Raw genomic sequence first — 12,162 nt, 5'->3', positions numbered from 1 at the left:
GGCTTTGGGGGTGCGGTGATCCAGCGGCTCCGAGGCTGGTGCCGGCTTTCCGCCGGAGCCGGGTCTCAGATGCGACACACACACTACACACACACACCCGCGAGCTCATCTGGAGTTAGAAGGAGAAGCGATGACGTCAGAGAAGCAGCAGGGCAGCCGCGGGTCACGGTGAAATGAGCTGGTCGCGAGCAGTGGCCCTCAGATCCGGGGTGCATCGGGGGGCGGCGGCTCGGCAGCCTGCGTCTGCAGCGTCAAGTATTTCACTGGGGAGAGAAGACCTCCATCAGCGGGGAGACCTCTGGGGCCGGGGAGTCCTCCATGGGGAGGGGGAGAGACCTCCGTGGTGGGGCTGGGGGCGGGCGGGAGTCCTCTGTCAGAGGGGGAGACCTCTATTGGGGAGGGAGTGCTCTGTGGTGGGGGGAGACGTCCGTTGCGGGGGAGATATCCCTCTGGGGGGGGTCTTCCGTGGGGCGGGGAGCCCTCCCCATGCTCCCCAGTGTGCAGGAGGCTGTCTGTCCTGCCCAGGGGCTGAGGCAGCTTGGCCTCTCCAGGCCAACCTCCCCTCCAGAGGCCACCCTGTCCCCAGTCAGGGCGACCCCGGGCCCGGGAGAGCAGGAGGAAGGCAGACAAGCCCTGGGAAGGGTTCAGCCCATTTCCTCATGGGTAAAGTAGGTGCAATCCTCGTGAGGCGCACCGGCCAGTGGCGGGTGCTCACAGAGCGGTGGCTCAGGGCCTTCGAAACGACTCTAGCAAAAGCCACTGTGGCTTGCTTCCATCTGCTCCCCTCCAGGGCCACGGAGCCCGTGCAGGGTGGCACCGCGATCCCCGTCCTAAGCAACATTTGCCCCCGTGACAAAGCCACGGGCCCGATCCCGATGCCGCTTTTGGCCCCAGTGACAACACCCTCCGCCACCCTGCACTCGGAGGGCCCATGAGAGGCTCTTTGTTGAAGGCCACCCCTCTGGGCCGCAGGCAGCCTTCCAAACAGAAAGTCACAGGCCTCATTTCCAGGTTCCCCACAGCTCCGACAGGGCACGGGGGCCCCACAGTGCACGAAAGCGCCCGACCCACCACCAGCGTCCCTGGCCCATGTCGTGAAACGAATCTGCTCCAGGGGACAGTGCAGTGACGCCTGGGCCCCGGCAGCCGCCTGTTCTGGCCGTAAACTCAATCGACAGATGCCTCTGGCCAGCAGCCCTGCGGCAAGAAGGGCCCGTGAGGCCTCACCTTGGGGTTCCTCACACACAACGGCTTCCAGGTTCTCTCCCTTCACGTAGTCCGCATTCAGACCCTCTGCAAAGGGCAAAGAGCAGAGCTGGCGGCTGACACAGAACTGAGGGGCCCCCGGCCAAGCCCCGGGGTTCTTGTCACAGTCCTCAGAGAGGACGCCCAGCAAAGGCCCCCGACCCGCATCCCCCTTGGGCAGGTGCCACCACATGGGAGCCTGGGGGCCCGGCAGCGGGCTCAGCACCGCTCACGGGTCTGCATGCCAGCCCGGGATCCAGCGAGGCGGAGAGGAAGCCAGGTGCCGCACGAGGGACGGACAGATGCAGCTGCAGAGGGGCAGACGGCCGGCCGGGGCTCCAGGCAGAGATGCCAGCCAAGCATCCCGCCAGCCAGGGTGGGGGCTTCCTGGTCACACCCGCACCCTCGGGCCACCGGCTCCTCCAGCTGCCGGGAAGAAGTGCCACCCGCACCCCCGTGTGCAGAGGGCCCAGACCGCAGGGAGCTGCTCCGGGCCGCTGTATGGGCCTTCTCCCCACTGACTTCCCAGAGGTGCTCGGGGACCCTCAAAGCATCCTCTGCATGCTGGCACTCAGGTCAGCGAGCACTTGGGATCCAGAGCAGACCCAGCCTGCTGCTACTTGGGGGGTTGTCCGGAGTCCATGTCCTAGCCCTGGATAAGCAGAGGGCTACAAGCCTATCAGAGCCCTGAGCCTGTGGGCAAATCGGGCCATGGTTCTCACCAACCAAAGGACTGAGCGCTAGGCACAGACTGAGTCCCTCAGCCACCCCGGGCTATATTCCTGTGGACTGAGGCAGGCGAGGGAGCCAGAGGAAGCTGCTCCTGCCTGAGCGCCGGTGGCTGGGAGATGCACCCGAGCCTCCGGATCACTGTACCACAGCCGCCCTGCCTGCGGGAAGGCTTCTGCCTGCTCCTCTGTGACGGCCGCCAGCAGGCATCTGCCTCCCAGATAGGAACCCCCAGCCGCAGCCCCGCTGGGCCCAGAGACATAAGGCCCGGCGACCGGCCTCCTCCCACACACAGCAGGGCAAGCTAAAAACCATCGAGATCACAGCCAAGTGGGTGAGCGCCAGGGGCAGGGAGGATTTGGGGAGGAGGAGCAGGAGTAGCGGGCAGGGAGGGTCCACGATGACAATGACGTACTGCGGCCAAAGCAAAAGAGGAAAGTAAGTGGAAGCATGTCATTACCTTGACCTTCTGCTGCATCTGAAGGCAAGACACAAAGCTTAGGACCCTGGCAACAGACCACAGGGGCCTTCTGCGAGATGCACGGGCCCCATCACACTGTATCGCTGAGGGCAGAGATGGAAAGCAGAGGGTCCCCAAAGCCTGGGCCCCTCTAGTGGCAGTAAAGGCTGGAAGCAAGGGGGACAGCCCCCCTCAGTAGCCACGCGCCATCTCCCTGGGGCTTCCCAGCACACAGGCCACCTCCACGCGGGGCTGGCCGTGGCCACTCTGGGCAGAGGCTTGGCAGAAAGGGTAGGAATGGCAAGTCCCAATCCCAGCTCCTCAGGGCCTAGTTGCTCCACAAACACCCATGGGGCTCCTCCTAATTCCTGCCCGGCCTGGGTGCCAGGGACACATCTGTGGATGTCGCACTCCTGGCCTCCTCCCTCCCCCACCCATGAAGCTGCCACACAGGGCAGCGCGCCCTCGTTCGGCCCCAAGGGCCCCAGGCCCGGTCGGCAGGGGGCGCTGTGGCAGCACGAAGCAGGGGTGTCCACAGTTCACAGGCTGGGAGGGCAAGAAGACCTCCTGGGAGGGTGCTCTGGGCCCAAGGGTGAGACCAGCTGGGTGAGAGGAGGAACAGCAGAAGGAGCAGGACACACTCAGAGAGTGGCTTCTGCGAACAGGGGCTGCTGGTGGGGTTGGAGCCAAACCAGGAAGGGCCTTGAATGGCCGAGCTCAGCATCAGGCCCAGGACCTGGAGGGCAGTGGGGACATGGGCAGTCCAGGCAGAGCCGCTCTTCGGGCTGCCCCAAACAGAGAAGCATGGGGACAGCGGGACAGGCGGGAGACTGATGGAACCATCCCGATAGAGGATGGGGAGACCCAGCCCCGGACAGGCAGAGGCCATGGCTGCACTGACGGAGAGGTGTGGCCCCAGAGCAGACCTGCGCAGGGGACACCAGCCCTGGGAGGGGGACCTCACTCATGTGGGAGGACTCTGAGACAGGAGCGGAGACACCTAACAAATTGTGAAGAGCGTTGATAGTGCCGACGCAGATACGGAAGGGAGGTCTTTGTCAAATTCGGGGGATACTCCATACTCGGCTCCCTTCTGTGGGGACAATGCTTGCACAAGTGTGTCCAGGGAAGGGACTCAGGACAGCACAGATTCAGCAATGACAAGGACATCTTTGACAGAGGGGAAAGTGGGGGACTAGGAGGTGGACAGACGGACAGTGAGATTCCAGAGGCTGAGGGGGTATGGGGACCAAAGAAATGGGTGGTGAGGCCCCCACTCAGACTGAGGGAGGCTGCAGAGGGGGAGCCCTCAGTAGCCACCCAAGCACACCTGCCTCCCCCGGCTGTGCCTCCCCCACCAGCGGGCTGGCCAGCACCTCCGGGCTGCCCTCAGAAAGACATCCTCGCACAGACGCGCTCACGGCTTGCAGCTGTCCTCAATGCCCCCTTTTTGGTTTATTCTCCTTCAGATGTCACATAAATCATTTAACACCGTATGCCAAGGCCTTCACGGTCTCATGTTTTCTTTGGCTTTGCCTGCTAATCCGATTTGCAAAGCCTCACACCTGTTTTAGAAAACAAGTGTGAAAATGAGGTATTTTCTCCTCACTTTCCTCCCCCAACCCAGGGTCTCTTCACTGCTCGGCCCTCCCTGTCCCTGCCTCTGGCTCCCCTGTGGATCTCAACTCAATTCTTTCAGCAGTCCTCTAAGCCTCTGTTTCCTTGTCGATAAAGTCAGGGTGCCCTTGAACCTGGCCCCTGGCGCTGAGGCGGGGGTCTCGGGGCGGGACACCACATCTAGCGCTCGGCAGTGGCTGGGAAGCTGTTCGTACCGTAACTCTCTCCGAATATGCTTCCTCAGGGCTGCAAGCCCTGGGCCCCGGCATATGAGCCCTCCTGCCCGGCTTTAGTAAGCGCGGATCAGGGGCATCTCCCTATCAGGAATGGTGTTCCTCAGAGGCGTGGCCATGTCCTCCGCCCCCACCACCTATGGACGTGACCTTATTTGGAAATGGTCTTTGCAAGTGTGATTAAAGGATCTCGAGAGGAGATGATCCTGGATCTAGGGTGGACCCTGCCTGCGATGACAAGTGGCCTTCGAAGAGGAGCAGACACACAGACACAGGAAAAGGCCCTATGGAGGCAAGGACTGGAGTGGTGGGGTCACAAGCCAAGGGATACCTGGAGCTGAAGGCGGCAAGGAAGGATCCTCCCCTACAGCCTCCAGAAGGCACGAACACTGCCGATACCTTGATATTGGACTTCTGGCCTCCAGAACTCTGACAGAATAGATTCTGTCATAAGCCACTCCTTTTCTTTGCTTTTGAACTGGGCAAGAGAGAACTCTAAGGACAATCCACCTTCCAGTTCCCTACCTCTTCTTGACACCTCCCTATTCACACCACTCTATGGTAAGGCTTGTGGGTCCACAGTGGGTCAAACAGGATCTCGAGCAGGGTGACCATGAACAGTTGTGCAGGTTGTGCACTGAAATATGAATGGTGCCCCTGGAGTACTGCCGCACATAGCCTGTGTAACTGTACATGGTGGCCCTGGTCAAGAACGTTGTCCAAGACTAAGAAAGCAAATATAATCGCCAGAGGAACGAAGAGGTGGAGACTTCTGCATTACCCACATCCAAGCATTCTGGGGCCCAAGCTCATTTGTTGGCCTCCGGGTTAGACTTTAGGGCAGAAGCCAAGACCCAGAGAAAGGGCAGGGAGGTGGAGCCTCACATGAGATGCTCCTAAGCGTCAGGAAAGAGGAAAATCATGCTTGAGCCAGGCCCTCTCACTTGAACTAAAAATTCCCAGTCCCAGAGACACTCCATCAGCAAGCAGTGGCACAGCAAAGCTGTGCTGGTGACACGACTGGGGGTACCCTTCCTGCTCCCCTTCGCCAGGTCCCTACCGGCTGGGAAGATGGGGCTCTGTCACTATTTGGCTTACAACTGAGATGCCCCCAGCAACAGTGTAAAATGAAAGCAGGCAGGCAGGGAGTGCAAACCTCACCCTCTCTTCGGCCCCTTGCCTCCCTGCCTCTTCAAAGTGCGTCATCGTGGTGGCGGTGCGCTGGCTCTCGGAGCCCCCAGATTGCTGCCTTGTGCCCCCAAGGAGGCCGGCAGCATGAGCAGGTGAGGCCTGAAGCCGGACGGAGACCCCAGGCTCTCTCTGCTCTGTGTAACACACATGTCCACATTTCCTGGGCGCTGCTCACGGAAACACTGCAGTCTGGCCTTGGCCCGTCCGCTGCAGAAAGCCTACCCAGGAGTCGGTCTTGGGCAGGCTATGGAATGGACCGGAATCGTGCCCCCATTGCTGCCCCTCCCCCCTTGCAAGACCTTGGCCGCTGGGTTTGGAGGCCACAGCGTGGCTGCACTTACGCTGGATGCTGAAGCAGAACTTCTTCTGCTGGTAGGAGATGTAGCTGGAGACCGCGCCGATCAGGGCCATGGCTAGGGCACTGGCCACACCCGCGATGGTGCCAGCCTCGGCCGACACTCCTAGGCAAAAGGCGGCGGGGGGAGGGTGTGAAGAGACGTGGAACCAGGCCGACAGCCCCACGAGATCAGCTCCAGCGCCGGGCTCTTCTCCCCCCACCAAGCTAAGCTCATTCAAACGCCTGTGCCCCCCAGGCCAGAGTGACAGGGCAAAGCCACTTCTAACTAAGGCATCTGCCAAGGGCTTCTCGTTTTCCATAAGGATTTCCACCTTGGGAAGCTGGGGTCTCAAGCCAGCAGGCTTCTCATGGGACCACCTTCCCGGGGACCTCAATTTTCATGCTTAATTCTTTTAAATCCCTGTATCCCTCTGCTGCCAGCACAAAGTCTCCTCAGGACACAAACCCACCGGATTCTGAGTCGTCACTGCCATACCGCCCATCACCTGGAAAAAGGACAAAAGCCGTGAGCCTGTGACCTCCCAGCTTGCGGACAGCCTCCCATAGCCCCACCCCCCGACACCTTCCAGTAAATCCCCAGTGGGCTTCTACCTGACTCTGCAAGACCTGCTTCCTTATGCCTACCAACTGCAAAGCCCAGGCCACAAGGTACAACTCATTTGTAAAATGACAGTGACTGTGCCCGAGCACGTGTTCTAGCCCAGCTCTTCATACACGGGATACTTTGTGGCGCGGTGAAGCAGGTGCGCCTAGCATCCTCATCCTCCAGGGCAGGGGGTGGGCTCGCCGGTGAGGGACTTGCCAGCAGGTGGCAGAGCTGGCCCCATGCCAGGAGAACCTCCTTCTGGATGCTCGCACTACCCGTAGCCCATGGCCGTACTGTCTCTTGTAGGAAGTCCAGATTCTTTATCTCATTGCAAAAAATGCTTCTATGAAACTTCAAAAAAAAAAAAAAAAGACGACGACGACGACTAGCAGAAAAGCAACTCATAACTCCACCACCCAGAGAGATTTTGCAGTGGATATTTCAATCGACGTGACTCCTGGCGCTTCACACGCTTTTCTCCCCATCCAGATGTTTCCATTTGTGTACACAAACAGGGAGGTACACAGCTACGCAGGAGCACAAAAGCAACTGGAGGCTGGCCATCCCCGATCCAGTATTTTGAAATCTGAAAGGCTCTAGGACAGATCAGTGGGTGGCTGGGGTTAGGGTGGAGGAGGGGAGGGAAGGAGACAGTGGGACTCTGAAAGGGCCCTGCGGTGACTAAACTGGAAGGAGGCAATGAACTGTGACGCTTCCTTCGCCAATCGGAGCCTGGGGATGTGTAGGTTCGTGGACTGCAACACACGCGCCCCTCTCATGGCGGGTGTCGGGACCAGGGGAGGCTGTGGGTGTGGGGGGCAGGGAGCATTTTGCTGTGAACCAACCTAAAACTGCTCTGAAAAATGAAGTCTGTGTTTTAAAGTGTGGGGGTAGGGGTAGAAAATAAGGTTTGTTATGTTCCCACTTAGTGCTGAATCCTCAAGTTAGCGAGGATTGGGTCCCCAATTGGGTAGGAATGGTTATTTACAGAAAAACCAGCACTGGCTTTTTCAAAAGCACAGTCAGTGCTATCAGAGAGCACCAGGGCAGAGGAGGGACCACCGAGCAGAGAGGAGGGAGCACCGAGCGGAGAGAAGGGAGCACCAGGCAGAGAGGAGGACACAGGGTCCTGTGTGTATCGGCAGGTCAGCAACGAGGTCGCTTGTGAGGACCCGGAGTCTGACCGCATCCGTTGGCCTGTCGGTGGTCCCGTCTGCTGTGCTGGATGTGGCCACTGCCAAGGAGCGGGGCACGCCCCTCCAAGGCGTCCTCTGCCTATGTGCTCACATCAGATTTCCAGACATCTTTGAGAAGTTCAACCTCCCTTTACTTTCACCTCAAGTCTTGAACATCACAATCTGTACGATCGGGAGCTGCAAGACTGTCCCATGTACAGACTATACAAGTTGACAAGAAAAGATGCAGACTTCAGTAAAAGGAACAAAAAAAATTTGGGCAACAGATGCGAACAGGCAATTCAACACGATATATGAAGAGGGTCTAATAAGCACTAAAGGTAAAAAGTGTTTCACAGCTCTTGTAGTCAAAGGAACACCGACGCCAACAGGATAGCATTGTACAGCGATGAAATTTACAAAGATAACAAAACTAGGATACTCGGGGACGGGGAGGACAGGAGCCAACAGCAGCAGGAGGGGACAGTACCCTTGGAAGAGTCGCATCATTTACACTTTATACTTCCTGTGACTCAGCAAGTCAACATCCAGAAACTTAGCTGACAAACAATGACGGTTTTCTGTATTTGGCTCTGATGAGGTTTATCAGAGCAGTAAACAGCCGCAGGGAGAGACCTCTCAAAACAGGTACTGATTAAATAAATTATGGTATAATATCATGCAGTCATTAACACAGTATTTTAGAGTACTCCTTAATGACTGAGAAAGATATTCAGGGTCCTACTGAATAAAAACTGGTTTTAAAAAAGCAGCATGGTCCCATTTTTATAAAAATATTTACAAATGTAATATAATCTAGAGAAAAATTACTGCAAGCATGTACTCCTAAGTATTCCTGGTGATCCTCCCTAGATGGTGAAACGATAAAGGAGGATTTTCATAAACTTTATGAGAAAGGCTTAATACACCAGCCCGTTTTCCCCACAACTGGCGGGACAGCTCCAAGAAACTATTCCACAGGTCGCTGGCAGGATCTCCATTTTCAAGGATGCTAAGGTTTGCATCCCCACCTGCCTTCTGGGCTCAGTATATTACAAACCAGAGACCAGAGCCGCCCTCTCGTACTAGAAGCTGCCCCGTGCAGCCTACCTCCCGCCGCCATCTGCTTTCGTCCAGAAGCCGATACACCCCCATCGCGGCGCGGCGCCCTGCCCCCAGCTAGAAGAGCCCCCACAGCCATCGTGGGCACTGTGCCTGCGGAGAATGCTGGAAGAGGTGGCAGTACCTCGGCGAGGAGGTCCCAGACAGGCCCTGTCGTGGGCAGAAGTGCCAGACCCAGAGCGCCCTCAAGCGCAGAAGGCAGCAGCGCCCACGCACACGTCCGGCTTCAGCCCACTGCAGCCACACTCCTGGGAGGCAGGGACGTGGGGCACGGATCTGCCCTTCTTGGACAACAGCACAGCCCACGGCTCACACTGAGTGCCTGACACACCTGACAGTCACGGAACACTGCGGACACTCTATCTAGAAGTGCTGGGGCGGGGGACATTCAAGTATTTAAGGTTTCTCGTAAGTCATTTCCTCTTCCAACAGCCACAACTGGGACGTTCAGGTTTCGTAAAAATTTGCTTTCATTCTAAGAAGACAGACAGCAGAAATGCAAAATGAAAAGTAAAAAGTTAAAAGCAAATAAAGAAGGAAAAGGACTTTTCCTTTTCCTCCGAGAGGAGAAAGCTCAGCCTCCAGCCGCACCACTGCATAGCTGCTGTCCCCGACCATCTTTCAGGAACCCCCCTCCCAAGAATGGAAATGCTGTGACCCCGGACACAAGCAAGCACCAGCCAGTGGCCCTAGCCCACTCTCCCCTCCCATTCCCAGTGGATTCCTGGGGTCGGCTTATCAAGGGGTTTTGGACAACACACCAGGGTGGGTGGTCTGGGGGTGCTGACACCTCACCCTCCACTCCAGATCCTTTCCGGACTAAGAACAGATGCAAGGAGCCAGAGGAAGATCCGGCAAAGCACTGGCTTCTTGAAGGGGTAGACAAGCACGCCAGCACCAGCAAGGCCAGGGCTTCCCGTTCGTCCTCTTCCCTCTCATGAATACCCCTTGCAGCTCCCCTGGGGGAAAGCTGGGTTCACACACTGGACCACAGAGTTCACGGCCTCTAAGAATGCACTTACCGGAGGGCCCTTTGGGGTCCAGGACTAAGCGTTTCATGCCATGACCCCAGCACAAATGTGGCCCAGAGGGTCATCAGCCGATCCCATCAGCTGTGTCCCTCTTCCCCTCATGGGGAGGCATGCATGAGAGGGTCTGCTCCCTTTCAGGCCCCTCATTTCCGCAAACACTGCAGTGCGAGGGATACACAAGCCAAACGCAGCAGGAGTCAAAGTGTGTGACTGAGCACGGTGCGTGCTGGCCTGCGCGCGCATGATGACAGGAGTCCGAGGAGGACGAGGGAAGGATGGGGCTGTCACATCCGAGGGCCATCCCAGGCCAGGCTACAGACGACCACAGAGTGCTGGAGCCTCCAGAATGGAGGTGACCATCTATTAACGGATGGGGAGCTTAGCACTCCCCAGAAAATGAGCAGGAATTCATAGGGAGGAAGAACAGCATTTTAGACAGAGAAGCAGCTGTCTGGGGTTTGCAGACGAAAGGAACACGCTGCTCATGCCAGACTGTGAACACTCCTACCCACCCTCTAAATTCTATAGCATTTGCCTGTCTGTCTGCCTGGTCCACCCCTCCAGCCTTTCATCAGTTTCTCTTATTTCTATGTTGCATTTCAAAGGCAGTCACAGACATCTGTACTCGCAACCCCTAAACGTAATATATGACCTCCGTTCCACGTTTGCTTAAGATGCCCTTTTTTAAGGTAAAATTTACGTATGGTAAAACACACAAATCTTACGTGTACCATTTTGTAAGTTTTGGCAGATGCAGACCCATGCGAAACCCGTCCCTCCACCAAAATGTACAAGAGCATCGCCACCCCAGAAAGTTCTTCTGTGTTCCTGCCCAGTTGATCCCTGTCCACATCCCAACCCCGGCAGCCACTGATCTCATTTCTAATTTTACAGATGAGTTTTGCAAGTATCAGAATTTCGTATGATTGGGCCCATAGTATGTGTTCTCTTTTCACTGACTTCTTTCACTTAGTGTAACATTTTTGACATTTACCCATGTTTTTATATTGGTAATTTGTTCTGTCATGTGAATATATAAATATATCACAATTTGTCTATTCATTCTGCTGCTGGTACTTGGGCTGCTCCCAGCTTTTTGTTTTTGTTTTGCTATTATAAATAAAGCTGCTATGAATATTCTTTGTAAGTCTTTTTTTGAACAGAAGCTCTCATTTCTCTGGAATAGAAGTGAGACTGCTGAGTCACTGGGTAGGTCTATGTTCAGTATTTTAAGAAGCTTTCCATTCCCACCAACACTGCGGGAGAGTTTAAGTTAACCCACATCTGCACCGACATTTGGTATTGTCAGTCTTTCTAATTTTAGCCACTCCAGTGGGTGTGTTGTGGTAGTTCATCGTGGATTTGTCTTTCCCCGATGAATAATGACTTTGAACATCTTCATATAATTTCCTTCTATATAAAGTGTCTGTTCAAATCTTATGCTCGCTTTTTAACTGTCCTGTCTTTTCATCAGTACACAACAGTTTTATCAAAGGACTGACATGAAAGCAGTTCCGTGTTCCTGGGTGCTCTCTCTGGAGCCAGGAGGCCAGTTAAGAGGTTAAGGTAACAACCCAAGAGGGGAGGGGATGTGAGCCTGGGCTTGAGAGGAACCTAAGAGAAGATTCCAAATTCAAACGATACTGGGGAAAGGACTTCTGGCATGACTGAGTGAGGAGGTCAACAAATCCTTTCCTCAAAAAGCAACTATAGGGCACCTGGGTGGCTCAGTGGGTTAAAGCCTCTGCCTTCAGCTCAGGTCATGATCCCAGGGTCCTGGGATCGAGCCCCGTATCGGGCTCTCTGCTCAGTGGGGAGTCTGCTTCCTCCTCTCTCTTTCTCTGCCTGCCTCTCTGCCTACTTGTGATCTCTCCCCCTCTGTCAAATAAATAAAATCTTAAAAAAAATTAAAAAAAAAAGCAACTATAACCCAAGACAATTAGAGGCAGCCAAGACAGGAAACAGATCTAGTTCTGTCGGGAAGAACTGGAGTCTGTGGCCCTCCGCCCCCAAGGTCTTCCAGCAGCTAGTCTGACGGCAGAGGGGCAGACAGGCCAGAAAAGCCAGCAACTGCCCTCCAGCTGCCAGAGGGACCCGTGTGGCTTGGAGCACGGTCAGCTACATGTGGTGATCTCAGTGGCAAGGAAAACAAGGAGAGCCAGTGGCTCCTTTGGCCCAAGCAAGTCACCAGTCACCTACCTTGCCAGGGTTTTAAAAAGGAGGTGGAGAGGTAAGACAACCACACGGGACTTAATAAACCCTCCACGGAGCCTTGCTTGCCCTGACGCCGAGCACACGCCCAGAAGAGACACTGTGGTATTGGCTGAGTCCAGGAACAAAACCTTATCCTTATGGTCAACTGATTTTCACCAAAGCAGCCAAGAAAGTTCAGTGGGGAAAGGATAAGGTCATCAG

At 55.9% G+C, this 12,162-nt stretch overlaps 1 protein-coding gene across 4 annotated transcripts in view; it reads right to left on the bottom strand.

The window, feature by feature from the left end:
* Positions 1-12,162, bottom strand: part of CD99L2 (CD99 molecule like 2) — a 77,115-nt gene continuing 64,953 nt past the window's right edge. The window contains exons 6-10 of one of the 4 annotated variants that reach the window (XM_032845257.1): positions 6,283-6,318; positions 5,817-5,936; positions 2,435-2,452; positions 1,228-1,293; positions 3-263 (exon numbers count right to left, since the gene is read on the bottom strand). In XM_032845257.1, coding sequence (XP_032701148.1) covers positions 199-263; positions 1,228-1,293; positions 2,435-2,452; positions 5,817-5,936; positions 6,283-6,318 — 305 coding nt within the window. In that variant the 3' untranslated portion in view covers positions 3-198. Of the gene's footprint in view, positions 264-1,227; positions 1,294-2,434; positions 2,453-5,816; positions 5,937-6,282; positions 6,319-12,162 lie in introns of all 4 variants that reach the window. The other 3 variants (XM_032845256.1, XM_032845258.1, XM_032845259.1) reach the window with 3 other exon arrangements.

The sequence above is a fragment of the Lontra canadensis genome, unplaced genomic scaffold, assembly GCF_010015895.1.
Source record: "Lontra canadensis isolate GAN:19392208 unplaced genomic scaffold, GSC_riverotter_1.0 scaffold161, whole genome shotgun sequence".
NCBI lineage: Eukaryota > Metazoa > Chordata > Mammalia > Carnivora > Mustelidae > Lontra > Lontra canadensis.
The sequence above is the reverse complement of the archived record's forward strand: the minus strand, read 5'-3'. Positions and strand labels throughout refer to the sequence as shown.